Below are 27,909 nucleotides of genomic sequence, written 5' to 3'. Positions count from 1 at the left end.
GCTCTAGACATGCTCACAAAGGTGGATGGCGTGACTTTCTGCAATGACTATAATGCATAGCATGGGTAAGTATGGCCTGCAGGACCCTGGCCCACCATTCACCTGTCTTCTTCACTCACTTGGTGAGAGCAGGAACCATGTCCAGTCTTCATGGCACCTCAACTGGTGCCTAAAGATTGGGATGCATGCTGTGGTCAGAGTGCCACTGAGCCAAGCCCATACACTCATCTTCCAGGTTCTGAGAGATGTCTCTAGGGCAGGGCTGCTAAGGGCACTGCGGAGGAACTGGTTTGCAGATCACCTCGGGAGGAGCACCCACGTTAACAGCGACAGTTCTTGCTCCCCAGCAAGAGAGCGGCTTTGAAATTCAGCCTATAGCACCTGATCCTGTAGCAATTTTCTCAGACACTAGCCCCGATGAAGGTAGGTCCCTAAGCCATGTTGGTGGCTTGACTCAGCAGATGCATCAAGGTGGCTGCACCAGTCCACTACAAGACCTACACCCTGCAGGCACTGGGGTAGATGTCTATAATCCTAGCCTAGGAGACTGACACCTGGAGGACTGCAGCTCAAAACCAGTTTAGGCAGAAAAATCTACAAGACTCCATCTCCAAGCAACAAGCAAAACGCTGGACTGGATGTGTGGCTCAAGTGGTAGAGTGCCTGTGGTGTGCAAGAAAGCAGGAACAAAGAAAGGAGACCCCTGGCCCCATGTCTGTTTGAGGCTGCCGCAACTGCTACTGGCTTAAAATGTTAAGGGGCAGGAGACAGTGGGTGTCTCGTGGGCAGCTCAGGAGGCTGAGAGCAAAAGGATTTAGGTTAAAGGCCTGCTGGGACAGAAAAGTTCACAAGATTCTATCTGAAAAATCCACAGCAAAAAAGCAGGGCTGGAAGAATGGCCTAGCAGGTGAGGGGCTTTGAGTTTAAACTCCAGTACTTAAAAAAAAAAAATCCTAATAGGGTTTACTAGCTTGTAAAACAATCAAAGTATGGCTTTGTGTCTGAGCTGCCTGGCCTGTTGGTTTTTGGAGCAGAAGAATCTTGTTCCTTACTCACTGCCGGTCTGCAGGGGAGTGCTGCCTCTGCTCCCAGCTCATTCTATAACTCAGGGAGTTTGTACCAAGGGAGACAGCTCCCGCACAGCAAGGGAAGTGGGCCCTGGAGTTGTGCTGTTCAAGCTTGTTTTTCACGGGCAGGTTCCCAGAGCAGGGGCTGGGCACCACTGTGTGATCTGACGGTGGGACACGGCAGATCACTATCATTCTCTGGGGGAAAACACTCTCTCTCAGGAAGGAGAGTGATTTAAAAGGTCTCTTCGGCCCTTTCTTCCTTAAGAGCTGCAATGTAGCTCCAGATGGGCAGGGGGTCGGCATGTAGGGTCATCCGCAGGCAGGGTGGGCGCAGGGCCTGGAACACCCTCCTGGAGATCTCTAGGCGGCCTCTTCTCCCCGTGACTGGGCCCAGGCCACACTGGGGACCCCTGGGCTGGTTGCTTCAGACTGACCAAGGCAGGGGGCTCTAGCTGTCGGGGCCAGCGGAGCCGGCTCGGGCGCCGCCGGAGGCGAGGTGGGGGCGGGGGCGTCGGCACAGCCTTTTCCAGGCGCCAGCGCGCAGCTAGGGAGTGTCCCCGGCTTTCACCCCGGCTGCCCGACCTCTCACCCGGGTCCACTCAGGGAGGATGCCGCCCAGCCTGCCCTCCCCCGCTGCCCGGCCAAGGCCTCCTTACACATCACGAGGAGGCTTCCATCACGGCCCGCAGCCTCCCACCTCCCTAAGAATCCGAGGCGCGGGCCCCGCGGGGAGGCCGGGCGCCGCGGGGCCAGGGCGCTCCGCGATTGGTTGGCTCGGCCCGGCTGGACTCCTCGGCGCGGCCGGCGAGCCACGGTCACGCTCCCTTCCCGCCGCCGCGCCCGGGCGGCGAAACCCCGGAGGCTCCAGCCCCACGCGGCCGGGAGCGCGAGACCGCACTGTGGGTCCCTCCCACTCGGGGGTCGAGGACAGCGGAAGCGGGGGGGGGTGGCGTGTGGGCCTCACCCCACCACTGGGGGCGAGGTGGGAGGGGACCCAGCCCCGGCCGCACTCAGAGAGATGCGGTCTCCGGCGGCGGGCTCCCCGCACGGCCCCCCGCTTCCGGAACCCGCCTGCCCCGCGGGCGGCCGTGAGACCCGAGGGCTGACGAGCCACCGCGGGTGCTGGTACTCGGCCAAAGCCAGGCCCCGGTGGCGGGCGTCGCCACGTGTCCCGGGCCCGGCAGCCGCCCCGGGGCGGGGGCGCGGTCCGCCGGGGCGCGGGCGCAGAGCCCCCGGGGCGAGGCGCGGAGCGAGGCGCTCCCGGGCCGGGGCGCGGTCCTCGCGGGCCCGGGCGCCTCTCCGCCGGGGCCTCGCGCGGACCCCGAGTCTCCCCGGGGCGCTGGGAAGTCGCGAAGTTTGCGAGACGCGCGCACCGCGACGACTCTCGGGTGTTCGGGGACGGCTGCGAGCCGGTGCGCGCGTCCCCAGCAACAGGCCCGTAGTCAGGCGGGGCCGCCGGGCGCCCAGACCGCCTCCCTCATCAGGTGGTCTCTGGCTACGCGACGCCCACGGGTAAGGGGCGCCGGGCCCAGAGACCCCCGGCGCGCTGCCCCCGCGCCCGACAGCCCCGGGGAGGGGGCTTCCCACAATGCCCAGCGAGCTCCAGCCGGCACTTCCGCTGTCCGGCGGCCACGGGGGTGGGGGGCGCCGCGGGAGCCCCGGTGGCCGCGCGGTCCCCTCCGGCCGGCGGCTCGGACCCAGCGGAGGGGGGGCGGGGCCGGCGGCCGGCGGCGGGGGCGGGGCCGAGGCGGCGGCCGCGGCCCGGGCGCAGCGCGGACCAATCAGCGGCAGCCTGGCGCGCGCCGGGGGCGGGGTCGGGGTCCGCGGGCGGGGCGCGCGCGGGCGGCGGGGGCCGCGGGGCTGGAGCGGCGCGGGGGCGCGCGCTGGCCTGACGGACCGACGGACGGACGGACGGACGGGCGGGCCGGCGGACCGAGCGGCCCTAGCGAGCGCGCGAGCCAGAGCCGCCTGGACGCGGCGCTCGCCCGTGGCGGCGCGATCACCGGCGCCGGTCTGCGGCCCCAGCGCCCGCCCGCGCCCGCGCCCCATGGGGTCACAGGTAAGCGGCGCCGGCTCATTGTCCGCTCGACCGCGCTAGCGCATCGCCGCGGGGCCGGGACCCGGCCGGGCAGCCTCGGCCCCGGCGGCCGGCGAGCCAGGGCGCGACCCCGCCCCGCCGCCCGCCCCGCCCCGCCCCGCCCCGCCCCGCGGGGGCGCCCTCCGGGGGGCGAGGGGCGCCGGTGCGGGCTGGGGGCGGCGCGGGGACGCGGGGCCCGAGCCGGAGTGGCGTGGGCGGGGCGGGGCCCGCGGGGCCGAGCGTGGCGGCGGCGGCCGCGGCGGCGGCACCGGCGGCCGCGGCGGCGGCGGCGGCGGCGGGGTCGGCGAGCCCCGGGCCCGGCGCCTCCCGCCGGCGCGGGCCCTCCCCCCCGCACCTCGGACAGGGAATTTTCCAGCTGGTAATTTCTGCTGCGTCAACGCCCGGCCCCGGGAGGCGGCCGGGGGCGTCCCGGAGCCCCCCGCCCGCGCCGCCCCGCCGCCCCCGGACCCGCCCGCGCCGAGTTTGCCAAGAGTCGGAACTGCGGGAGGTGGGCGCGGACGGGTCCCCGCGCCCTGCGGGGCCCGGGGTCATTGTCTCCCCCGAGCTGGACGCCGGTGGAGTCTCCATTTTAATTACTGGCCGAATCGGAGCTCCTTCCCCCCGCCCCCGGCGGCGAGGGAAGCGCCGGGCGGACGCGGCGCGGGGCGCGCTGCGCTCGGGTCGTGCGGGGGAGCGGGTCCCCCGCCGGCCGTGGGTCCTCCGCAGCCGCGTCTTTGTTTCCCGGTAAATAGACTTGTCAGTTCCCCGGGGCGACGTGGGTCAGGGTCTGACCACTCCATCCCGAGGGCTGAGCGGGGACTTGGGCGCCTGGGCGCCGGCGCCGGCTGCTCGGGCGTCCCCGGTCCCGCTGAGGATTTCACGATCTGCGGGCTCCACCGGCCACACACAATAGGGTTGGACCGGGGCGCCCACTGGGGCGAAGAACAGACAATTTTATGGTGGCAAAATAAAAACAAAAGAAAGTTTGAGATCCTTAGCGGATTCCTCCTCGATCCCACGCCACCACCTCTGCGAGCACTGGGGACAGTTCCGGTGGCGAGATTCCTGGCGGCCTGGCTTCAAGAAATGCTGATTGGGAGGTGTGTTTAGCCGCGGGCCTGGGCGCAGACACCTGTGCCCGCCGAACCCTGCCACCCGAGCTGCGTCCGTCATAGCGCGCCTTCCACGTTCTGCAGGCAGGGCACAGACTCCCTCGTGCTGTGTGCTGGCTCCCTCGTTGCGTGTGCAAGGCAGTATTTACACTGGCTGGAGTAGGATATAGTTTGCTCACCAAAGGAAACTTCCAGAAGAGGGTTTTCACGCGAATGATGCAGAATTATTCCATTTGAGGCATTTTGTGACAGTATTAGATACTTAAGACTGAAAGCTCTAGGACACATCGACCTTACTGAAGAAAAGGTTAAATAATGGGTAAACTTATGCATAAGTTGTTGCAGATGTTAAGTAGGAATTTAGGAATATCCCCTAAAAAGCGTGTAACTATTTGCATGTTATTTGCTGTAGAGTAGAAGATAGGGGAGTTCTTGAGTTTTCTCTTTAGAGTGGTGGAATGCACTCACTTTGAGGTGTCAAAAATCCAAAGTCAAGTCTTGCCTCAGTCCTGCCTGGGGACATTTAATCTAGCCTCTCTCACGGACATTATCCTGGATGTAGAAGTTTTGCTTAATTTCTGTTCAGGTTTAGCTTCTTCTGTGTGAACATAGGTTGTCGCTGTGCTGGGACTTAAGTGCTACAGCTTCCTTCTGACTGGTCAGCAGCTACCTGAGAACATTGTCTCCTGTATCCCACTTCATGCATGCCAGAGTTAGGCTGACCCACTGCCCTAGTGACACGAGATGTCCCTTGCTTACATGGACGTCAGGACAGAAACACCACTAGTAGCGGTGACACTGCTCCAGCGATTCAGAGAAGTACTCTGAAAAATGGATAGTCACAAACTATAAAACAAGGGAAGAATGGACAGTTATTGTAAGACATAGTATTTACCAAGACAGTAAACTGAATTACAATTTAGTGGCAAAGTTCCCATTATTCTCCTTATGTGGGGTTTTGTGCATAAAGGGAAATTGGGCCACTCTGTCCCTGTGGTCTGGTTTCTGGGGCGCTGTTCACTGTTGTGCTCTGCTCTCCATCAGAAGACTTAGACCAACCTCCAAGAACTGAGGAGACCCATTTAGTGTGTAGTGCTAAAGAGCACCAAAAACCCATGAACTTGAGCTTGTTCTTCAAGGTCAGTTGCTTTCTGTGCTCCAGTGCCCCACTTGGCCATTGTGTTAGCAAAAGGAAAGTTCTAGAAAACACTATTGCCACTCACCTTTACACCAAAATTCAAGCACCCACCACAGGCAGCTCTGTTTTGAGGCCCTATTATTCCCAGCTCTCATTGGCATAAAAACAGAGTTTTTCCTTTTGCTTTGTAAACATTTTACCTTAAATTGTGTGTAGTGATGGTGATAGGAGATATGTCAAGACCCCCCCCTGGGGGGGTAGTAGTGGGGAGGAAAAGTGGGAGAAAAATGAGGGAGGGAATAACAAGTTTGACAAGAAATGTGCTCACTACTGTACATATGTAACTGTAACCCCTCTGTACCTCACCTTGACAATGAAATTCAATTAAAAATAAAAGAATCCCCCTGTACATCTGTTCTCTCACCTGGGGGAAGAGGTAAGATTGTTTTTGTTGCTGGTTTTCTGGATGGCCTGGGCCCTAAGAATAAATGGATAATATTTATTAAGGCTATAGATTTATGTAAGTCTTGAAACCCCATTGACTCATCTTAATTGTGGTTTCCTGTGGTTGCTGCTCTGGTCTTCCTTCTTCTTTCCTGTCCTGGGGCTTGAACTCAGGGCCTAGGCACTGTCCCTGAGCTTCTTTTGCTAAAGGCTTGCACTCTACCACTTGAGCCATAGTGCCCCTTCCTGCTTTTTTGGTTTAATAACTGACCTTCCCAGCTTTGCCTTGCCTTGCCTTGCCTTCCCTTGCCCCGCTCCCTCCTTCCCTTCCTTTCTCTCATTCTTTCTCTTTCTTTGTTGGTCATAGGGCTTGAACTCATGGCCTGGGCACTGTCCCTGAGCTCTTTTGCTCAAGGCTGGCACTCAAACACTTTGAGCCACAGTGCCCCTTCTTGTTTAATTGGAGATAAGAGTCTCCTGGACTTTTCCTGCCTGGGCTGCCTTTGAATAGCAAGCCTCAGATCTCAGCCTCCTGAGTAGCCAGGATTACAGGCATAAGCCACCGATGCCCAGCTCGCTGTGTTTGTTATGAATAGTTCTGGCCATGAACTGGTGCTGGGTGCTGGGGTCTGAGACCATAGGATTAATGGGATTTTCTTGCCATTCTTGATTAAATAACTATGCCTTACGTGTATACTCAGGCATGGGTGAAAGAGAGAAAAAAAAAACTAACAAACTAACAAGTTCTGTTAAAGACTGAAAACAAGCTAGACACTTGGTGGCTCATGTCTGTAATCTTAGCTACTCAGGAGACTGAAATTTGAGGATTGTGGTTCAAAGCCATCCTGTGCAGGAAAGTCCCTGAGAATCTTATCTCCACTAAACTACCAAAGCAAAAAACACACAAAAAACAAAATGCTGGTAATGGAGTGGTGGCTTATAGGGTAGAGTACTTTGAACAAAAAGCTTGGAGCAAAAGTAAGTTAGGGACAGAGCTCAGGTCCTGAGTTCAAACCCAGGACTAGCACACACACACAGAGGAAAGACCAAAACCAAGCAAGATCAGTCAATTTTAACCTAAGTATGGCTATGCAAGATTTTCTGTTGAATAGTTGAATTTCACCGGTCATTTAATTTAGATTAAGAAATCATTAAGTTTATTTTAAGCATCATTATTGTATAAAAAATTACCGACAGAAATTTCACAGGATGTTGAGGAATGTGCTGCAGGTAGCAGGCTTAAACTCAGGACTTTGAATTTATGCTTGGCTTTTTTCTATCTTGATGCACTCTACCACTTGAGACATGCCTCCAGTTCCAGCTATTTCCTGGTCAATTGGAGATAAGAGTCTGCCAGGGGTAGCTTTGAACTATGATTCTTAGACCTCAGCCTCCTGAGTAGCTAGGGTTATAGGTGTGAGCCACCAAGTTTGTGCTTTAGCACACAGCCCCTTCCTGTGAGTCCACAATGGAAGAACATTTGTCAGGTGTTTTTGGCAAGTGGCTGCGTGTTCAGGTCTCCAGGACACATCAGCTTCCTCCTGTTTCCTTCCACTGACACCTCTCTGACTTGTGTCTCCATCATTCTACCTGCCCACAAAATAGAAAGATCTACAAGCTCAAGTGAAGGATGAATTTTCAAAAAGCCTTAATCTGTAAAAAGTTAAGCAACATTGCTCCTTGTAGGGGATACAACTTTATTTTCGCTTGTTTCCTGTGCTTACTAGAAACTCTTCCCCTTCACTAACAGTTCATGTATATTGCCTGTGTAGGGCTTTTCCTTGTAGGTTTCCACAGAGGGCACCTCTGTGGCTTGGGTTATGGGTTTACGTGTGTGCGCGTGTGCGCGCACGCTGGTTCTGGGGCTTGAACTCAAAGCCTGGGCACTGCCCTTGAGTTTTGCTTTGCTCAAGGTTAGCATCTACCACTTGAACTACAGCTCCACTTCTGGCTTTTTAGTAGTTTATTGGAGATAAAGAATCTCACAGACTTTCCTGCCTCAGTTGGCTTTGAATCTCAATCCTCAGATCTTAGTCTCCTCCTGAGTAGCTGGGATTATAGGTATGAGCCACCTGTACCCTGCCTGTAATTTCTTTTTTAAAATTAGTATTATTTGTTTTTGTTTTTAACAGTGGTAGGGTTGGAGCTCAGGCCCTTGTGCCTGCTGGCAAGTACTCTAACCATTGAGCTGCATACCTCCATCCTACGGTGTAAAGTGTTTTGTTTTTGGTTTGGTTTGTTTTTTTGCCAATCCTGGGGCTTGAACTCAGGGCCTGAGCACTGTCCCTGGCTTCTTTTTGCTCAAGGCTAGCACTCTACCGCTTGAGCCACAGTGCCCCTTCTGGCCTTTTCTGTAAATGTGGTACTGAGGAATTGAACCCAGGGCTTCATGTATACGAGGCAAGCACTCTACCACTAAGCCATATTCCCAGCCCCCAGATGTAAAGTTTTAAGAGCTGCCTCCATGACAGGTGTAGATACCTGGTTGATACAGTTTGTGTGGTTTGAGTAGGCTCCTTTCTCAGTATTTGGCACCTGGAAAACCATGGGTTTGACCAGCAAATTTTGATTCCTTCTCCCCACCCCCTTGTTGAACCGAGGGACCTGAGTTTTCTAAGCAGGTTCTCTACCAGTTGAGCCATGCTCCCAACCCTTTTTTGCTTCCAGTTATTTTTCAGACACAATTTTGTGCTTTTGCCTGAGACTGATCCTCCTACATAGTTTAGCTGGGATTACTGGTCTGTATCACTTTGCCCAGCATATAGATTTAAATGGGATTCTTGCTAACTTTTTGCCTGGTTTGGCCTTGAACCACAATTTTCTAGATCTCTGCTTCATGGGTGGCTGGGTACAGGTGTGCACTATTGTGCTCAGACTTCTATTTTTATGTTCAGTTCTAGGGCTTGGAGAACAAAAGCAATGAGCCTTACTTGGACAGAATAGCATTCATTTCTCTAGATTCAACATCTGTGTAGATGCAGAACTGGTTTGATGCTTTCCTGACTGATGCTCCTGAAATCATCCCACCTGAGGTTAAAGAGATAAATAATCATGCTGGGTTCTGAAGTGTGAAGACCTGGCTGTAGGGTACACCTTAGATAGCAGGAGTTGTAGAAACAGCTCCCAGAATCCCTGGTCAATCCCACCTGCCCACTCTGCAGAGGTGGAAAAGTGGAGCAAAGGGCTGAGGATGTGGTTGCGTGCCAGTGTGTCCCTGACTGGTGCGAGGCCCTGGACTTGAAGTCCTTGCAGCCTTGAAGGCACTAGAGGGGATGGAATGAGGCCGTTCTGGTTCAAGGGAAAGTGCGAGCAGTATGGAACCCAGGAAACTATCCATGTGGATCAGGGCAGCTGGGTAGAGTGGGGAGCATTGGCTCTGGGGTGCAGGCACGAGGAGGGGAGTTGGACCATGAGGGGAACAGGCACGCATACTTTTTGGTGGAGCTGTGACCACTGTGTTGTCCTGTAGATCCTGAGCTGGCAGGATAGTTAGGGAGGGCTCTGGTCTGTGTCCCAAGATAGGACTGTACCTCCAGTATAGGCTTAATAGAAACAGAGGAGGTCCAGTCTTGTCTTGATACTGCCCTATGTGAATATTAAAAAACTTGTTTTGCATTCTCATCCCTCCCATTGAAAGCACTGAAGCTGGAACATGGCAGCATGCTTTTGTTTAGGAGGCTCAAGGCCATCAATTTTGTTTTGTGTGGTTTTTATGGTGCTGAGAATGGAACTCAAAGCTTTGCACATGTTAGGCAACCACTCTACCACTGAACCATGTTCCCAGTCCCTACTCCATCACTAAGCCACGTTTCCAGTCCTCAGCTTGGGAACAACAGCATCAGCGTCATCAACATCATCATTATTGTTTGTGCCAGTCCTGTGCTTGATCACAGACCTCAGGCTCTCTCATGTGTATGTGTGTGTGTGCATGTATATGTATATATGTGTACACATGCATATGTACATATACATGCACATATATATAATTTTATTATCTTTAGTTGTACAAAGGGGTTTCAACCACATGCTCTTGCTTAGCTTTTTTGCTCAAGATTGGCATTCTACCACTTAAGCCACACCCCACCTCCAGCCTTTTGCTGGTAAACTAGAGATAAGAGTCTTTCTGATTAATCTATCTGGGCTGGCTTTGAACCTTGTTCCTGAGATTTCAGCCTCCTGAGTAGCTAGGTATAAGCCACTGGTACCTGACTTCGGCTTGAGGATTTTTAAATGAATAGAAATTACTCAACTTCATTTGGAGATGAGAATGAAGTGTCTGAAAAAGGTAACAATCTGCTGGTGTGTCTGGCATTTGGCTTTATTCTTCATCCAGTTTCCAGTAGTATCTGGATCTCCAGGGCACTAGTGGTTTCCTGTGCTTCAAGAAGACTTGCTACTCAGGTGTAAACCAGAAATGCACAACTTCAAGGTGGTCCTGATGCCTAGAATTCACATATATCGTGACTCAAGGAAGCTGGACACCATCCTTAGACCTTACTTAGAACACCTGGTTTGTAAGGAAACATGATGTTGCCCAAATTCTTCTGGACACCCATCTCCTTCCTCACACCCTCGCTTTCCAAATGTAACTTGGTTGCTCATTTAGTTGCCCCTTAACCAACATCCCCTCTTACTAACAAAAAGTAAGGAGTCATGCAGACCCAGTACACAGTTCAGAGAGGGCAAAGGTCAAGCTAGGAATCAGGACAGAGGGAAAGGACTGGTAGATGACGACGGGAGAAATATTTCCCTAGGGAGCATCTGGTCAAGCGCAGCTCCCAGCGTTCACGCTGGGGCACTGTAACCCTCAGCCTTAGTGCGTCCTGTGCTGCCTGTGTGCATGCATGTGTGCATATTGGTACTGTTCTGGTTTTCTGCACACTGGCCATTCCCTGACGGGTGCGTCTTCCTTTCAGATCCAGGCACGGGAGTGTGAGGAAGCCGCCAGTCCTGGCAGGAGACGGAGCCTCGTCTTGTGGCCTGTCAGAGAACTGGAAGGCTTGCAATGGGAAAAGTGCTGAGCTCTCCCCTGTGGCCCAGGAGGTGCTCACTCCCCACAGATTGGCTTTGCATTTGTGCACAAGCCACCTCGGGGGACATTTGCAAGACTTTCTGCAAGTGTTCAATTGGAGCCTGTGTCACATGTGAAAAGGCTGCGGCCCCAAGGATTGTTGTGAGGTTACTGCAGGGTGTGGGACTCAGGTGGGCCAGGCTAGCAAGCACCTGGCCCGTGCTGTTCCAGAGCCACCTGGCTGAAGTTATGGGGCCATGTGTTAGTACTTCAGTGCCCCAGCCTGTCTCAGAGGAGCCACTTCCACTAGCTCAAAGCTGCTGTCCTGTCCTCTTGTCCCCTCTGTTACTAATGGTTAGAATTTGTTACAGACTTGAGTTGTAGGCAGAGGGTTTTCTGTAACAACCTTTCACTAGAGAAACTTAAGAGTTGTTGGCAGTTACTGTGTCTGCTGAACAGATTTTCCTGACTGGTAAGGCTTTGATAGGCTGTGTGTGCTGGTATTGAGGCTTAAACTCGGCCTGGTCACTGCCTCTGAGCTTTTTTGCTCAAGCCTAGCAATTTACCACTTGAACCACAGCTCTACTTCTGGCTTCTTGGTTAATTGGAGATAAGAGTCTCACTGACTTTCCTATCAGGGCTGACATTGAACTGTGATCCTCAGATGTCAGCCTACTTGTGTAGCTCGGGTTATAGGCGTGAACCACCAGCTCCCAGTTTAAACAGGCTCTTAACAGACTCTCTGGTCTTACGTTCCAAAAAAATTTAAGATTTTGGATGTGCTGCCTGCTATTATTTAAAATAACTCTTGTTTTGTTTTGTTTTTAGCCAGTCCTGGGGCTTGAACTCAGGGCCTGAGAAGTCCCTGGCTTCATTTTGCTGAAGGCTAGCACCCTACCACTTGAGCCACAGGGCCTCTTCCGGCTTTTTCTATGTATGTGGTACTGAGGAATTGAACCCAGGGCTTTGTTACGGGGTTCGAGGGAGGAAATTCCACATCCCTCCAGGAGTCCACCACTCAGAACCAGTCTCAAGCAAAAAGATGGATTTATTGGGGAAGCATAAAGCGAACTGACCGGCCAGGGATGCAGCACCGACTCGGGAGCTGAAACGACACCCCCCACCAATCCTCGAGCTGGGGTTTCTCAAGGTAAAAGCGTAGCACAGATGTAGGGGGTTGATGCAGGGGGTAGAACACACAATAAGTTCACAGGTGTAGGAGGTTGACGCAGGGGCTAGAGCATACAACAAAGCAAGCGTGGCACAGATGTAGGAAGTTGACACGGGGCAGAGCAAATAACAAACAAGTTAAGCAAGCCATTTACAGAAGCAGAATTTTGGGGTCAGGTTGACTAGGTTGACTCAATAATCAAGATGGAGTCAGCCCTATTCCCCCCAACATTTCCTACCATGTTTCCCCAATCAAGATGGAGTCAGCTCTACAACAGCTTCTTGTATATGAAGTGAGTACTCTACCACTAGGCCATATTTCCAGTCCTTTAAAATAACTCTTAATGACTATAAATTCATTTACAATTTGACTTCTGAAGGGAAACTAAGGAATCTAAAATATTTAAAACCATACAGGTACTGATAAAGCAGTACTAATATTCTTTTTTTTTTTTTTTTGGCCAGTCCTGGGCCTTGGACTCAGGGCCTGAGCACTGTCCCTGGCTTCTTTTTTGCTCAAGGCTGGCACTCTGCCACTTGAGCCACAGAGCCACTTCTGGCCATTTTCTGTATATATGGTGCTGGGGAATCGAACCCAGGGCCTCATGTATATGAGGCAGGCACTCTTGCCACTAGGCCATATCCCCAGCCCCAGTACTAATATTCTTGTCTGAAGCAAATAAAACATTTGAGGTTAATGTCACTACATTTAGGTGTTTCTGATTAGTGTTATATTATAAAAATGTACTGTTGTGTGTTTTCACTCTGGTTAAACTTCAATAACTCCATAAATAGGAAGTTTGCATGTTTTTCCATAAGGAGATGATTGTTACCCATTCCTATGGGTGGTGTAGAAACACAAATATATCACCGCCTTGTTTTGTTTGAAGACGTATATGAGAGAGAGAGAGAAAGAAAATGTGAGTGCACACTAGTACAGAAGAGTTTGGGCACTGTCCTTTAGATTTTTTTTTTGCTCAATGCTAGGGCTCTATCACTTGAGCCACAGCCAAAGAACCTTATGGTTCTTTGCTGGTTCTTTGCTGGTTAATTGGAGATAAGTGTCTCATGAGCTTTCCTGCTTAGGTTAGCTTCAAATTGTACCCTCACATCTCAGCCTCCTGAGTAGCTAAGATTATACTCATGAGCCATTGGTGCCTGGCTAAAGATCCTTTAAGTTCAGGGTGTTTTGAAATTTTTTTCAGAAATTATTAGCAGACTTGCCCTTTACAGGGCAATAAGACATGACCCATGGCTGGCCCACTAGGCAGTTGAACAAAGTTGGTTTTGTTTGTTTTGTTTTGCCAGTCCTGTGCCTTGAACTCAGGGCCTGAGAGCACTATCCCTGGCTTCTTTTTGCTCAAGGCTAGCACTCTGCCACTTGAGCCACAGCGCCATTTCTGGCCATTTTCTGTATATGTGGTGCCGAGGAATCGAACCCAGGGCTTCATGTGTATGAGGCAAGCACTCTTGCCACTAGGCCATATTCCCAGCCCCCAAAGGTTGTCTTCTTGTGGGCCAGTCCTGGGGCTTGAACTCAGGGCCTGGGTGCTGTCCCTGGCTTCTTTTGCCCAGGGCTAATACTCTACCACTTGAGCTGTAGTACTTCCAGCTTTTTGTGGTTAATTGGAGATTAACCACAGGCTTTCCTGCCTGAGCTGGCTTTGAACCACGATCCTCAGATCTTTTCCTCCTGAGTAGCTAGGGTGACAGGTGTGAGCCACCGGTGCCTGGCTTCCAGCTGATTGGAACCTGTCAGGAAGGCCCGTGCAGCACCTCTCACCCCAGACCTCTTACAGAGCCTCATGAAGATGCACTGTGTGGTCCGGGGTGGAGACCACTAGAGGGCCATAGTGGACATGTTTTCTGCTCCCTGGGGGGAGAGGTGGATGGCAGGAGGTTGTTGGTACAGTTTCCTAGGGCTGCTGTAACCAAGTGCTGCAGGCTGGATGGCTGAAAACAGTGGAGGATCACTTAGGACTTCTGGGGTCTGAAGTCCAAGATCAGCATATGTGCCAGACTCCCTCCCTCCCAATCTCTAAGGGGTGGGGGGGTCTTCTTGGCCTCCTCCCAGCTTCAGGTGCCCTCTCCAGCCGCTGCCTCTCACATGTCTGTGTCTAAAGTGGGTTAGGCCCACTTGTCCGACCACACCAGACCTGGTATTTTGGCTGTTTTTGTCCCTGGGGCAGCTGATAAGACCTATGACCCCTTTCAGAATGGCTTTTCCTCCTCTGAATATGCTGGAGATTGAACACAGAACCTGTAAGGCAAGTGCTCTACCACTAAGCTCTACCCCCAGGATAGCCTTTCTCATTCATTCATTCATTAATTCATTTTATTTTATTTTTGTGTCAGTCTTGGGACTTTAACTCAGGACTTGATCTCTATCCTTGAGCCTTTTTTGCTCAAGGCTACTGCTGTACCACTTGAGTTGCAGCTCTACTTCTGGCCTTTTGGTGGGTAATTGGAGATAAGAGTCTCACACTTTCCTGCCTGGGCTGGCTTCAAACAGCCGCCCTCAGGACTGGGAATGTGGCTTACAGGTAGAGTACTTGCCTAGCATGCATGAAGCCTTGGGGTCAATTCCTCAGTGCCACATAAAACAGAAAAAAAAATCAGAAGTGGTGCTGTGGCTCAAGTGTTAGAGTGCTAGCTAGCCTCGGGCAAAAGAAGCTTAGGGACAGTGCCCAGGCCCTGAGTTTAAGCCCCAGGACTGGCAAAAAACAAAGATCCTCAGATCTCAGCCTCCTGAATGACTAGAATTACAGATGTGAGCTGCTGGTGCCGGGCTTCTTTTTTAATTTTTATTTTTTCTGCAGTGATGGAGTTTGAACACAGGACCTCTTGCGTCCTAGACAGATGCTCTGCAGCCATGTCACACCTCTGCCCCTTGTCCTCCTGGTTCCTTTGTGTGTGCCTGTTCTCAAGGCCTGGGCCTCTGTGCTTTTTTTGCTCAAGGCTGGCAGTCTAATACTGGAACCACACCTCTACTTCTGGATTTTTGCTGGGTGCTGTTTCTGAGCTCTTTTGCTCAAGGCTAATAACGCTTTATCCCCTTGAGCCACAGCACCACTTCCAGTTTTCTGGTGGTTGATTGGAGATAAGAATCTCACAGACTTTCCAGCTTGGACTGGCTTTGAATTGCAGCCCTCAGATTTCAGCCTCCTGAGTGGCTAGGATTATAGGCAAGTGCCACTAGTGCCCAGACAAACAAACAATTTTATCTGATGAGCAATTTTATTTTTCTGTTGTAAGTGTGATCCTACATGTCCATATATGAGTCCCATGTCCACTCTGAACTTAGGAACTTGGTTCAGGTGTCTCTTCAGGGACATGGTCAGTGCCTCTCTTGTTTGCTGCTCCCCGAGGCCCAGTGCATCTTCTGTCTGCACTCTGTGGTTGAGCTTTGAGTCAGCACGGGGCCCCCCTGAGTCTACCCGTCCTCATGGTGGCTGTGCTGCTGTGGTCCACCCCTTGCTCTGTGGTGAGTCCTGGGAGGACGATGACCCTCCTCAAGTGCACAGCTTCCTCCCCCAGGCTGATTTTTCAGGGTACTTATCTGTACATGTGGGTAACTCTCATTCTCCCTTCCCACCCCAGAGGCTGTAGAAGAAACAACAGAAGACTTCCAGATGAACAACCGAAAGGAAGATATGGAAATTGCATCCCATTACCGGCACCTGCTCCGTGAGCTGGATGAACAGAGGCGGCACGGCGTCCTGTGTGATGCTTGCGTTGTGGTGGAGGGCAAGGTCTTCAAGGCGCACAAGAATGTTCTGCTGGGCAGCAGCCGCTACTTTAAAACGCTCTACTGCCAGGTGCAGAAGGCGTCTGACCAGGCCACGGTCACCCACCTGGACATCGTCACTGCCCAGGGCTTTAAGGCCATCATTGACTTCATGTACTCCGCCCACCTGGCCCTCACCAGCAGAAACGTCATTGAGGTGATGTCTGCTGCCAGCTTCCTGCAGATGACGGACATTGTGCAGGCTTGCCATGACTTCATCAAAGCCGCGCTTGACATCAGCATCAAGTCGGATGCCTCCGATGAGCTTTCGGAGTTTGAAGTTGGCACCCCGGCCAGCAGCAGCACAGAAGCCCTCATCTCGGCGGTGATGGCTGGAAGGAGCATCTCCCCGTGGCTGGCCCGGCGAACGAGTCCGGCCAATTCTTCTGGAGACTCAGCCATCGCCAGTTGCCACGAAGGAGGGAGCAGCCATGGGAAGGAAGACCAGGAGCCCAAAGGTGACGGCCCTGAGGACGTGGCTTTTCCATCTCTGTGGCCTGGAGATGTGGGCTATGGATCCCTGCGCATCAAGGAAGAGCAGATCTCTCCATCTCATTATGGAGGGAGTGAGCCGCCTTCCACCAAGGACAGTGCAATTCAGAACTCTCTCTCAGAGCAGGGCTCCAGCGATGGCTGGCAGCCCTCTGGCCGGCGGAAGAACCGGAAAAACAAGGACACTGTGCGGCACATCACGCAGCAGGTGGAGGCTGACAGCCGGGCTGGCTCCCCGGTGCCCTCCTTCCTCCCCTCTTCAGGATGGCCCTTCAGCCGAGACTCAAGTAAGCCCTTCATTGGAGCCAGGCAGGGTGCAGCCCCCTCAGGGCCCAGTGGCAGTGGCCCTGCGGCGATGGGTAAAGTGGTGCATTCCAGGCTCATGCCAGTGGCTTCTCTCATTACCCCCTTTCCTGGTAAATTGTTGCGACCATGGGGTCGCACCCCATGGGGTGGGGTGACCCTGGGGCTCTGATGGAATGCCCTCATGTCCCTTCCCATTGACATACAGAGGTTGCCAAGGGCACCAGCTGTGGATCCCTAGCCTTGGCCCCTCTCATGGCACACCCTTCCTGGCACCCAGACTGGGTGTCTGCTAGGTTCTCTGGCCCAGATTTTGGCCTATGGTCCCCATTATGCTTGTGCTCAGTCCCTCAGCCTGCATCAGGAAGAATGTTCAGTGGAAAAGAGCCTCTCAGGAAGGGGTCAGTATGTGGCTTTTACTGGCAACTGTGAGTTCTGTGTACACGCTAACTGACAGGCCTGTGCTCACTCCTGCTGCATGGTGCCAGGGAGTGAGTGTCTCCTTCCTTCTGTCCTGCATGCACTGCACTGTTGTGGAGCTGCTGAGCCTCTATGCTGGACCTGGTTCTCACAGCCCACGTGTCCACTGGGGGTGTCTGCATCTCCTACACGAGCAGCAAGAAGACCAAGTGCTGACTGAATACCTGCACTGAGCACCTTCTAGTAACTGCAGCTTTTACTGGGTCTGCTGTCTAGCCAGCAGCAGCAAACATCCTGTCCTTTGAGGGTCTGCCTTGCCCTGTCTCTGGGGCCCAGGCCCTTGATTCTGGTCAGGGGAAGGAGGTCGATTAGGCTGGTGTAGAGGGTTCCTGAGCAGTGCCCGCTCCTGGAGGTCCTTTTAGGACAAAGGTTAGAAGTCATTCAGGGAACAAGGCATGTGGCCCATGCCTGTAATCCTAGCTACCGAGGAAGCTGAGATCTGGAGGATGGTAGTTTAAGTCAGCTCAGGCAGAAAAGTCCACGAGATTCCATCTCCAATTAACAAAAAAAAACACTGGGCTGAAACTGTGGCTCAAGTGGTGAGCACAAAAGCCTACTGCACAAAAGCTGAGTGAAAATGGGAGGTCCTGAATTCAAGCCCCAGTACTAACAAAATAATAACATGTGTGTATATTTATTTTCTTTTTTTTTTTTTTTTTTTTTTTTTTGGCCAGTCCTGGGCCTTGAACTCAGCACTGTCCCTGGCTTCTTTTTGCTCAAGGCTAGCACTCTGCCACGTGAGCCACAGCGCCCGCTTCTGGCCGTTTTCTGTATATGTGGTGCTGGGGAATTGAACCCAGGGCCTCATGTATACGAGGCAAGCTCTCTTGCCACTAGGCCATATCCCCAGCCCATGTGTGTATATTTATTTAAGTCATGAACACACAGTAGTAGGCAGAAGGCAGCCAACTGTGGAGGTCCTAATCCCTGAAAAATGCTGAAAATCCCAAGGGTGCTGTGTGGTAGGCTGGTGTGTGGTGGGCTGGGGAGGGCAGCCTACTTGTCTCTTCAGAAGGTTTCTTGGGGGCAGACTTGGGGGGGTGCATCCTGAGATCCTGGTTTCCCTTCTGCTTGATTGAGGCATCTCAGGACCCTGGAAAAGTTCCCCAAGGCTTCAGGCCTGGCAGGGAAGCCAGACCTTGATATTCTGTAGCTTCTTTATTTTTCCTATATATGTGGTGCTGAGGAATCAAACCCAGGGCTTCATGTATACGAGCCAAGCACTTTACCACTAGGCCATATTCCCAGCCCCAGCTTTTTTATTTTCTGGTGCCATTCCTGCGACTTGAACTCAGGGCCTGGACACTGTCCCTAAACATTTTTTTGTGTGTGTGGCCAGTCCTGGGCCTTGAACTCAGGGCCTGAGCACTGTCCCTGGCTTCCTTTTGCTCGAGGCTAGCACTCTGCCACTTGAGCCACAGCGCCACTTCTGGCCATTTTCTATATATGTGGTGCTGGGGAATCGAACCCAGGGTTTCATGTATACCAAGTAAGCGCTCTTGCCACTAGGCCATATTCCCAGCCCCCTAAACATTTTTTTTTTTTATTGGCCAGTCCTGGGGCTTGGACTCAGGGCCTGAGCACTGTCCCTGGCTTCTTTTTGCTCAAGGCTAGCACTCTGCCACTTGAACCACAGCACCACTTCTGGCCGTTTTCTGTATATGTGGTGCTGGGGAATTGAACCCAGGGCCTCATGTATACAAGGCAAGTACTCTTGCCACTAGGCCATATCCCCAGCCCCCCCTAAACATTTTTTGATGTTGTTGTTTGTTTGTTTGTTTTTTTGCTGGTCTTGGAACTTGTACTCTGGGCTTAGGCACTGTCCTTGAGCTTCTTTTGCTCAAGGCGAATGCTCTACCACTTGAGCCACGGTGCCACTTCTGGCTTCTTTTGAGTGGTTTATTGGAGATAAGTGTCTCAGGGAGTTTCCTACCCAGGCTGTCTTTGAACCACAGTGCTCAGATCTCAGCTTCCTGAGTAGCTAGGGTGACAGGCTTGAGACACCCAGCACCTGGCCCTAGCTTTTTTTTTTTTTTTTTTGCTTTTTTGGTGGTTAATTGAACTCATGAACTTACTGCCAGGGCTGACTTTGAAGCTTGATCCTCGGATCCTCGGATCTTGGCTCCCTGAGTAGCTAGGGTTACAGGCACGAGCCCCAGGCACCTGGCCAGGCCGGGTAATTCTTTGCGGGTCATCCTGGGCAGGGCAGGATGTTCAACAGCATCCCTGGCATCTACTGGCCAGGTGCCAAGAGTGCCAGCCTTCATCCTGACAGCAAGGTGTTCCTGAGCTGGGTGGATATCCCCAGCTCCACAACCGTCAAGGCCAAACTGAATGGAATCAGAAGGATGTTCCTGAGTTGAGGGAAGAGCAATGGTTTCTCTGCTAGCTGTTCCTGGGGACAGGGACAGTAATAAGCCACCTGCTCCTGATTTTGTTGGTTTTCGCCAGCTTGGACCAAAACTAAAAAGCATTAGCTCCTAGTGAGTGCTGAGACTTTGTAGTATGCTCTGACCTGGATAGGCCAGGAAGGGAAGAGGTGCCCCCACTTGTCCTGCTGACAGGCACACATAGGGGACCCTTTGAGGCCTGTATGTCGTGTGTGTGGATTGGCCTGCAAGGAAGTGGAGGGCTCCCAGAGCCTGTGGTTAGGTCTCAGATGCACTCAGTGAGCAGAAGGTGTTTTCAGAATCCAACAAGTGATTCTGGCTGTGTACTTTCCTTAGTCTTAAATCCTTGGGTTGCCAAGGCAACTGTGAACCACTTCTGCTCAAGGATTATGAGGACTAAGACGAGGACACAAGGTGTGGGCTGGAGTGTGGGTGATTCCTGCTAGGTTGTGGTTGATGGCCAGTCACTCCCTGAGCCTCTGTCCTCCACCTCATCTCTCAGGCTGCTTGGAAGTGTAAAGTATGTTTATCAGTGGAGGTCAGTTTGTTTTCACTACAGATTTATTATAGAGAACATTTTTTTCCTCATCCCATTTATAGAAGAGTCCCTTCCTTCCTTCCTTCCTTCCTTCCTTCCTTCCTTCCTTCCTTCCTTCTTCCCTCCTTCCTTCCCTCCCTTCCTCTCTTCCTCCCTTCCTCCCTTCCTCCCTCCCTTCCCATCCTCCCTTCCTCCTTCCCTCCCTCTTTTTTTTCTTTTCTTCCTTCCTCTCTCCCTCTCTTTTCTTGTCCTTTCCCCCTCCCTCTCTCTTTCCCTCCCTCCCTCTTTCCTTTCCTTCCTTTTGTGCTGGTACTAGAGCTTGAACTCTGGGCACTCTAAGAGTTATGCCTTTGGTTGTGCCTTTTTTTTTTTTTTAAAGCTAGTGCCTTACCATTTGAGCCATAGCTCCACTCCTGACTTTTTGATAGTTAATTGGAGGTAAGAGTCTCATGGACTTTCCTGGCTGAGTTAGCTTTGAACCATGACCCTCAGACCAGCCTCCCGAGTAGCTAGGATGACAGGAATAAGCCACTGGCACGGGGCTTCTGTTAGCTTTTAAGAGTGTTTTTTTCAAGCAGAGTCAAATTCATTCTAACCTACCAGTTTCAAAGAAGCAGTGTCGGTTGAAGTTTACTTTTGTGTAGAGCTTCAAGGGAAGCAGGTTAAAATGTACAGATTTACTGTTGCGGGCATGTGGCTTCAGGATGGTAGATTGGGAACCACGCTAGTTGAAGAGTGGTGAAGGAATAGCCCGGCCTGAGCCAAAACACACACTTGTTCCTAAAAGCTAGTGCAAAAGTACCGCTGTTGCTAGTTAGAGCTCTGTAAATTGAGCTTTTACATTTTTGTTGGTTCACTGTGTGCTTTAGTCAGGGCCTCTTGCTCTCTCTTAGCTTTCTTTGCTCATAGCTGGTGATCTACCACTTGAGCCCTACCTCCACTTTCCACTTATTGCTGGTTAGTTGGAGATAAGAGGTTGCCTTCAAACTGTGATCCTCGGATCTCAGCCTCCAGAGCAGCATGAGCCACCAGCACCCAGCCAAACCATATATATATATATATATATGTATATATATATATATTTTTGGCCAGTCCTGGGGCTTGGACTCAGGGCCTGAGCACTGCCCTGACTTTTTCTTGCTCAAGGCTAGCACTCTGCCACTTGAGCCACAGCGCCACTTCTGGCCATTTTCTGTATATGTGGTGCTGGGGAATCGAACCCAGGGCCTCATATATACGAGGCAAGCACTCTTGCCACTAGGCCATATCCCCAGCCCCACCAAACCATATTCTTTAAGAAGATGTAGAGAGCACAGCACAGCTCCACTTGGGCCCCTAATGGCCCAGTGTAGTCCTGGCAGCCCCTGTCCTGCTTGGGAGGCCAGGGTTCAGAAGGTGGCCTAGTGATAGAGCACTCGCCTCCTATACATGAAGCCCTGGGTTCGATTCCTCAGCACCACATATATAGAAAAGGCCAGAAGAGGCGCTGTGGCTCAAGTGGCAGAGTGCTAGCCTTGAGCAAAAAAAAGAAGCTCAGGGATGGTGCTCAGGCCCCGAGTTCAAGCCCCAATACTATATATTATCCATCTGCCTACTCAAAAGCCCACCTGAAATTTTGCAATACATTCCCAAGTAAGTGGTGCACCGCTGGCACGCTTCGCCCCAGATATTTGATCCCACTGTCACCAAATGGGTTCAGAGTGCTTAGTTTTGTTGTTATTGTTGTTGCTTTTTGCCAGTCCTGGGGCTTTGAACTCAGGGCCTGAGCACCGTCCCTGAGCTTCTTTTTGCTCAAGGCTAGCACTCTGCCACTTGAGCCACAGCGTCACTTCTGGCCTTTTCTGTTTCTGTGGTGCTGAGGAATCGAACCCAGGACTTCATGCATGGAAGGCGAGCACTCTACTGCTAAGCCATATTCTCAGCCCCAAGACATAGCTTTCTTTGTTTTGTTTTTGTGCCAAAACTCATTGGAACAATTGGAAAACATATGCAAAAAGTAAACTTCAATTGTACACACATACAAACAGCAACTTAGAAGCTGGTATTGTAGGGCAAAGCTCAGCACAGTCTGGGCTAGGGCCATTGTTAAAATAGCAGCGTTCGTAGCCAAGAGATACACTGCTGCTTTTCTTACTTCTCTCTTCCTTTCCTTTTTCTTTTATTCATTCATTTAAAAAATGCTTGCTGAGTTGGTTTGGGAGTACACCTCAGTGTTAGATCCTTAGTATCCCTGCCCCCAACACACATACTCACACTCACACACTGAGGATATTACTGTGGTCCAGGCAGAACTTGGTCAAATAATAAAAATACTGCCCCGTTTTGGTAGGACATAGGCTTTAAGCATAAATTGTGTGTATGACTAGAGGTGAGCAGGACCCAGGGCAGGTAGGTGTTGTGGGGGCATCCTCAGTGGTATATGCTTGTGTGAGTGTGCGTGATCTCGTGTGTGTGTGTGTGTGTGTGATATGTGCACATGTATTCAGGAATGTATTGTAATACCATGTGTGTGTACATGTGTGGTGGCGGCCAAAGGAGAGAATGCCCTGAATTACCCGCGTAGAAGTGCCTTGATAGAGCCTGGCCTGACCTCTGACCAGGAAGTGAGCATCTGGCACATTTCCGCGCCTTTTGTGAATGGTGCCTCTACTTCCTGTGTGGTGTCCTCAAGGGGCTTGGGGGGGCCACATCTGGTGCCAGTCACTGGTCACTCGTCAGGCTCTGACCTTCACAGTGTGGTTATTCAAGGATCCCTCTTTTCAGAGAGAGCTGAGCCTTGGAGTGGGCACCTCTGAGCAGCTTCCCTGGGTTCTCGCCAGGACTGCAGCAACACTGAAGAAGGGGTTTGCAAGTGGCTGTGGATATTGCTGCTGGAAGAATCCATTATGGCTCAGAACAGTCAACCACTCACATAAAAAGCCATCTTCCTGCTGCTGGGGTGTAACTTAGGGTCTTGTGCTTCCTCGCCTTTAGATTGTTGTGTTTACATTTTCTTAAAAAGGTAGTCCTTTTATTTTTTGGTGCTTCCTGAATAGCTAGGATTACAGGTGTGAGCCTCTGACACCAGGCAGAGGCTACGGTCTTGCACACACCTGAGCCTCAGTCTACACACTTTCAGCTTCCTCGTATAGCTGAGAACACAGGTGCTTCACTTTGTCCAGCTTCCCTCTCGGGTGTCTGTTGCCCTCCCCCTCCCCCAGAGTGGCCTAGCAGTGTGAGCCTCTCATCTCAGCTTCTCATACACCTTTTCAAGGACATGCTACTCTGCCCAGCTCTCTCGCTCAAGGCTGACGCTCTACCACTTACGCCATGGCTCCACTTCTGGCTTTGAGGGGGAATTGGAGGTGACAGTCTCATGGATTTTCTTGCCCAGACTGGCTTCAAACTGCAGTTCTCAGATCTTAGCCTCCTGAGTAGCAAGGTTACAGGTGTGAACCACTGGCCCTGGCTGTTTTTGAGATAAAGTCTCCCTGTGTAGCCCTAGACTGGCCTTGAGCTCACCGTCCCCCTGCCTCAGTCTCCCCAGTGCTGGGATCCCAAGTATGTATTACCGTGCCTGGCTTAGCTTCTTATTTTTTAACATCACCATTAAAGTTTTGTGTTTAATTGTTTTTAGTTTAGTCTGACTTTTTTGACATCAAGTTTAAGTTTACTACCCATATCTTCTCAGAGGCAAATGGTTGAATCATTTGTTAGCATAGATCAACTCTGACAGCTCAGTAGAGACAGGTCCCGGCAGTGGGGATTTCTGTGCACTGGCGCTCCTGGACAGGTCCCGGCAGGACCTGTGGTACACAGCCTGCTTATCTGGGACCCGTGTTTTGGGAAAAGTGTGGGCACTTTTTGTCACATTGGCTCAATGTTCTCAGGGTGAGGCCGGGTGCCACCTGTCCCAGTGCTCCCAGGCCCCCGTCTCAGCCTTCCTCCTCTCTGCTCAGCGAGGAGAGCCCACTGCCTGGGGCCTGCATGAAGTGAGGGACAGAATGCTCTCTGAATCCTCGTTAAACCTGAAATGTCTAGTTGCTGAGGGGTTGTACCAGTCACAGTCTCTCTCTAGTATCCCAGCTTTTTTATAACAACAGCAAAAGTGCATTCCCCAGAATATGGGGCCCTAGCTACACACGCACATGAATGAGCTGATTTCAGCGGCCCGTTCTTCTTTTGACATTGTCTTTCTAAAATGCCTTGTTCTGAATACTGGCTGATCTAGGAGGCCCTGGACAGACAAGGATGGGCGTTTTACCTCTCCAGCCTTTGAGGGGCACCGCCCCTCTCTCTGTCAGACATCCATTCATGTGACATTTCCTTCCTTCACATTCTCCTCTGAAGGGTGAGGAATTCAGTGACCACCAGTCGTCTTGGTCTCTACTGCCCTCAAGCACCTTTGCTGGTCACCTGAGGAACTGTTAAACCTTCCTCCATGCTGCTCAGTCCTCACCCTTAGAAGCTCTGGGTTCTCCGTATCCTTGTTGATATTTATTATTTTCTGATTTTTTTGGTAGTGGCTCTTTTCATCTGTACTGCCTTCATGGCTGATGATTAGGTATCTTTCTGTGTGCTCATAGGCCATTTAGTTTTGGATAACTGTAGTGAGGTCTGTCCATTTTCATTTGTCTTTTTGAGTGAGAGATTTCTTCTTAGCTCCATGGATTGCAGATCTTTTCTTCCAGTCTATGGGTTGTCTTGTCACTTTCTTGACAGAGTCCTGAGTGTGTGTGTGTGTGTGTGTGTGGCTGTCTGTTTCTGTCTCTCTCTCTCTCTCTCTCTCTAGTCCTGGGGCTTGAACTCAGGGCCTGGGTGCTGTTCCTGAGCTTTTTTGTTCAAGTCCAGCATTCTGCCACTTGAGCCACAGCACCACTTCCCTAATGTGTCTCTTGGTGCCTGGGCTTGCCTGGCTGTGCTTCACACCCCCCGCCCCCGTGCTTCTCGATGTTGCTGGGGATGACAGGTGTGCACCCCTGAGCCTGGCTATCGGGCTTCCCCCCCGGCCAAATGACTTTTGTGTCACTACCCAGCCATTGAGTGGGATGGGAGTCTCCTGAACGTTATGCCGGGGCTGCTCTGAAACTGCCGTCCTCCTGTCTGTGTTCTCCAAGTAGCTAGGATGAGACATTTGAGCAGCTGTGCCTGGCAGAAGGCTTTAATAATTTGATGAAACCCAACATACCTGTTTTGTTGCTTGTGTTTCTGTACCTTATCTATCAACCCACTGCCAAAGCTAAGACCACACGGAGTTCCCCTGAGCATTTTATAGTTTGAACGTCCAGGTAGACCGTGAATGCCTAAGTGTGTCTTCTTGGAGAAGTTGAAATTCTGAGCCCCAAGAGCTGTCCTAGGCTCTCTTCCGGAGCCAGGTGGGGGTGGGTGACCCTCCCCCATTGTTGTGAGTGCAGCTGTGATTTTGCCGTGGCCAAGATTTGCACAAAGTCCTGGGTGTGGGCTGGTGGGGCGGGTGTGCGCAGTGCTGAGGCAGTCACCTGGTCGTGTCGTGCCGTTGCGTGTAGACTGTATGCAACAGAGCCTGGCGGGACGCTCGCCTCGCATCCCCCACGCGACGGCACAGTCTTGAAATGACTCACTACTAACGTGCTAACGTGTGTCTCTCCCAACCCCAGATAGAGACCTGACAGTCACCGAGGCCAGCAGCGGGGACGGCCGGGGGGAGAGGACGGAGCTCTATGCACACGTGGACGAGGGCCTCCTGGGAGGAGAAGCCAGCTACTTAGTCCCTCCACTCACCCCTGAGAAGGACGAGGCACTGCACCAGGCCACTGCTGTGGCCAACCTGCGCGCGGCACTCATGAGCAAGAACAGCCTGCTGTCTCTGAAGGCGGACGTGCTGGGGGACGACGGCTCCCTGCTGCTGGAGTACCTGCCCAAGGGTGCACACGCCCTGTCCCGTAAGTGCAGCCCTTGCTGTGTTGCTGTGACCTGCTGTGGTTTCCGTCCTTGGGTCTCAAGTCTCAAACCCAGGTGCCAGTGCGGACGAGGGCGCAGCCTGCCCATCACAGATGGCAGTGGGTGGCCACCCCCTTAAGGCCGAGTGAGGTAGCAAGGCCACACAGCCTGCATCGGCCTCTCAGGTCCCTGGGACCCTCACACTTGCTTTACAGGGTGTGTGGTCAGGCGGCAAGGAGGGAGCAGCAAGGGCTTGTTGGGATGTTTGTACTCCAGTTGAAGGTGTCTAACCCTAAAACCCTCTGAACTTACAAGTGCACACAGTGATTAAAAAACTGAAAGCTCCCGCCCGGTGGAGCCAGCCGTGGTAGGGGAGCAGAGGGTCTCTGTGTCTCGGAGTGGAGAGGGCCATGCTTTGCCCTCTGGGTGGGAGATGCAGGAGCGGAGCTGAGTGCAGCTTTGACCTAGGCCCCGGCTTGCTTTGTTCTTGGGAAATAGCACTGGTAGAAGGGAGGCTGCCCTATAAGATGCTGATGTTGGGGGAGGTGCCAACCTGGCTGTAGTGTCCTGTTGGATTGGTACTCAGTGTGAGCGTGAGCCAGGCTGAGCCGGGCCTGGTTCTCTTCCTAGGAGGGAGGGGCACATCCCAAACCAGAGACTTGGAGCTGGAGCGGGAATGGTGCCCGGTCCCTGAAGTCCCAGCACAAGTGGCTAGTTGTGCACCCTGCATGCCACAGGATGACAAAAGAGTAGTCAGGCACCTTGGATGCGAGGACTTTGGGGCCAATGTGTGTTTCAATTTTACTTTTAAAAAATAGTACTTTTAGTTTTGTTTTAATGAATACTGAACCATCTGTAGAGATTTTGTATTGGTTTGAGGAAGTTATGCAAATTGCTATGGCGAATAAAGACTAAAGGTGGAAATCAACTCTTGTTCTCTTTATTCCCTGTTCTTAGATAAATGATGCTGATGAGTGCTAGGTTATGCCCTGAAAATGGGCCAGGGCTGAGCACCGCAGGCAGTGGGCACTGCAGCTGCCTGTGCTTTTAGAAATATCCCTAGGCTGGCACTGGTGGCTCATGCTTGTAGTCCTAAGTATTCAGGAGGCTGAGATCTGAGAATTATGGTTTGAAGCCAGCCCAGGCATGAAAATCTGTGACACACATCTCTAATTAACCATCAAGAAGCCAGAAGTAAAGTTGTGGCTCAAGTGGTAGAGTGCTAGCCTTGAGCAAAAATCTCAGGGACAGTGCCCAGGCCCTGAATTCAAGCCCCAGGACTGGCACACATACAAAAAAGAATTATCTTTGGGCCTCATTTCCCACATCTGAGAAGTGAGGACAGCAATACTCATACAATTGTCGAGGTTTTTAAAATACAGTAGCACATTAGTAGACATTGAACACAGGATAGGCCGACGGGTCTGACCAATATTCAAATGTGGGAAGACATTGTGCGGTTTGTCAAGACCCCAGGGTGTGGGGAGTCACCTCAGAGGTGGTTTCAGGGGATTTGGAACCTGGGATTCACAAGGTCGGGAGTTCTGGGGCAGGGCCAGGTCTGTGGCGTGGCAGGGTAGGGGAGCCGGGGCAGGAGCCCCATACCTCCGACCGCCCAGACCATCCTGGATTCCGAGGTGCTTCTGCTCGTGTGTGACCCACAAAGTGCAAATTCTTCCTTCAGAGTAGAGGTGGCAAGAACCCCTCCCAGACAGTGTGTGTGTGTGTGTGTGTGTGTGTGTGTGTATGCACGCACGCGCGTGTGATCGTGTTCTGGGCCTGGGGCTTGAACCCTGGGCCTGGGCACTGTCTTTGGGCTGTTTTGCTCGTGGCTAGTGCTCTGCCATTTGCCTCAGCTCCACTTCCAGCTTTTTGGTGGATAATTCAAGAGAAGAGTCTCATGAACTTTTCTGCTGTAGCTGGCTTCGACTCATGATCCTCAGCTCTGTCTCATGAATGGCTAGGACCACAGGTGTGAGCCACTGATGCCAGCTGCCTT

At 52.2% G+C, this 27,909-nt stretch overlaps 1 protein-coding gene across 4 annotated transcripts in view; it reads left to right on the top strand.

Annotated features, from left to right (window-relative positions):
* The first annotated feature begins 3,080 nt into the window (after positions 1-3,080).
* The window catches only part of Zbtb46 (zinc finger and BTB domain containing 46), a 42,636-nt gene continuing 17,807 nt past the window's right edge, over positions 3,081-27,909 (top strand). The window contains exons 1-4 of one of the 4 annotated variants that reach the window (XM_048349754.1): positions 3,623-3,891; positions 15,352-15,506; positions 15,623-16,588; positions 25,628-25,912. In XM_048349754.1, the coding sequence (XP_048205711.1) occupies positions 15,356-15,506; positions 15,623-16,588; positions 25,628-25,912 (1,402 nt within the window). In that variant the 5' untranslated portion in view covers positions 3,623-3,891; positions 15,352-15,355. Of the gene's footprint in view, positions 3,130-3,622; positions 3,892-11,933; positions 12,003-15,170; positions 15,507-15,622; positions 16,589-25,627; positions 25,913-27,909 lie in introns of those variants that run through there. The other 3 variants (XM_048349755.1, XM_048349756.1, XM_048349753.1) reach the window with 3 other exon arrangements.

The sequence above is a fragment of the Perognathus longimembris genome, chromosome 6 (genome assembly GCF_023159225.1).
Source record: "Perognathus longimembris pacificus isolate PPM17 chromosome 6, ASM2315922v1, whole genome shotgun sequence".
In the NCBI taxonomy this organism is placed as follows: domain Eukaryota; kingdom Metazoa; phylum Chordata; class Mammalia; order Rodentia; family Heteromyidae; genus Perognathus; species Perognathus longimembris.
The sequence above is the reverse complement of the archived record's forward strand: the minus strand, read 5'-3'. Positions and strand labels throughout refer to the sequence as shown.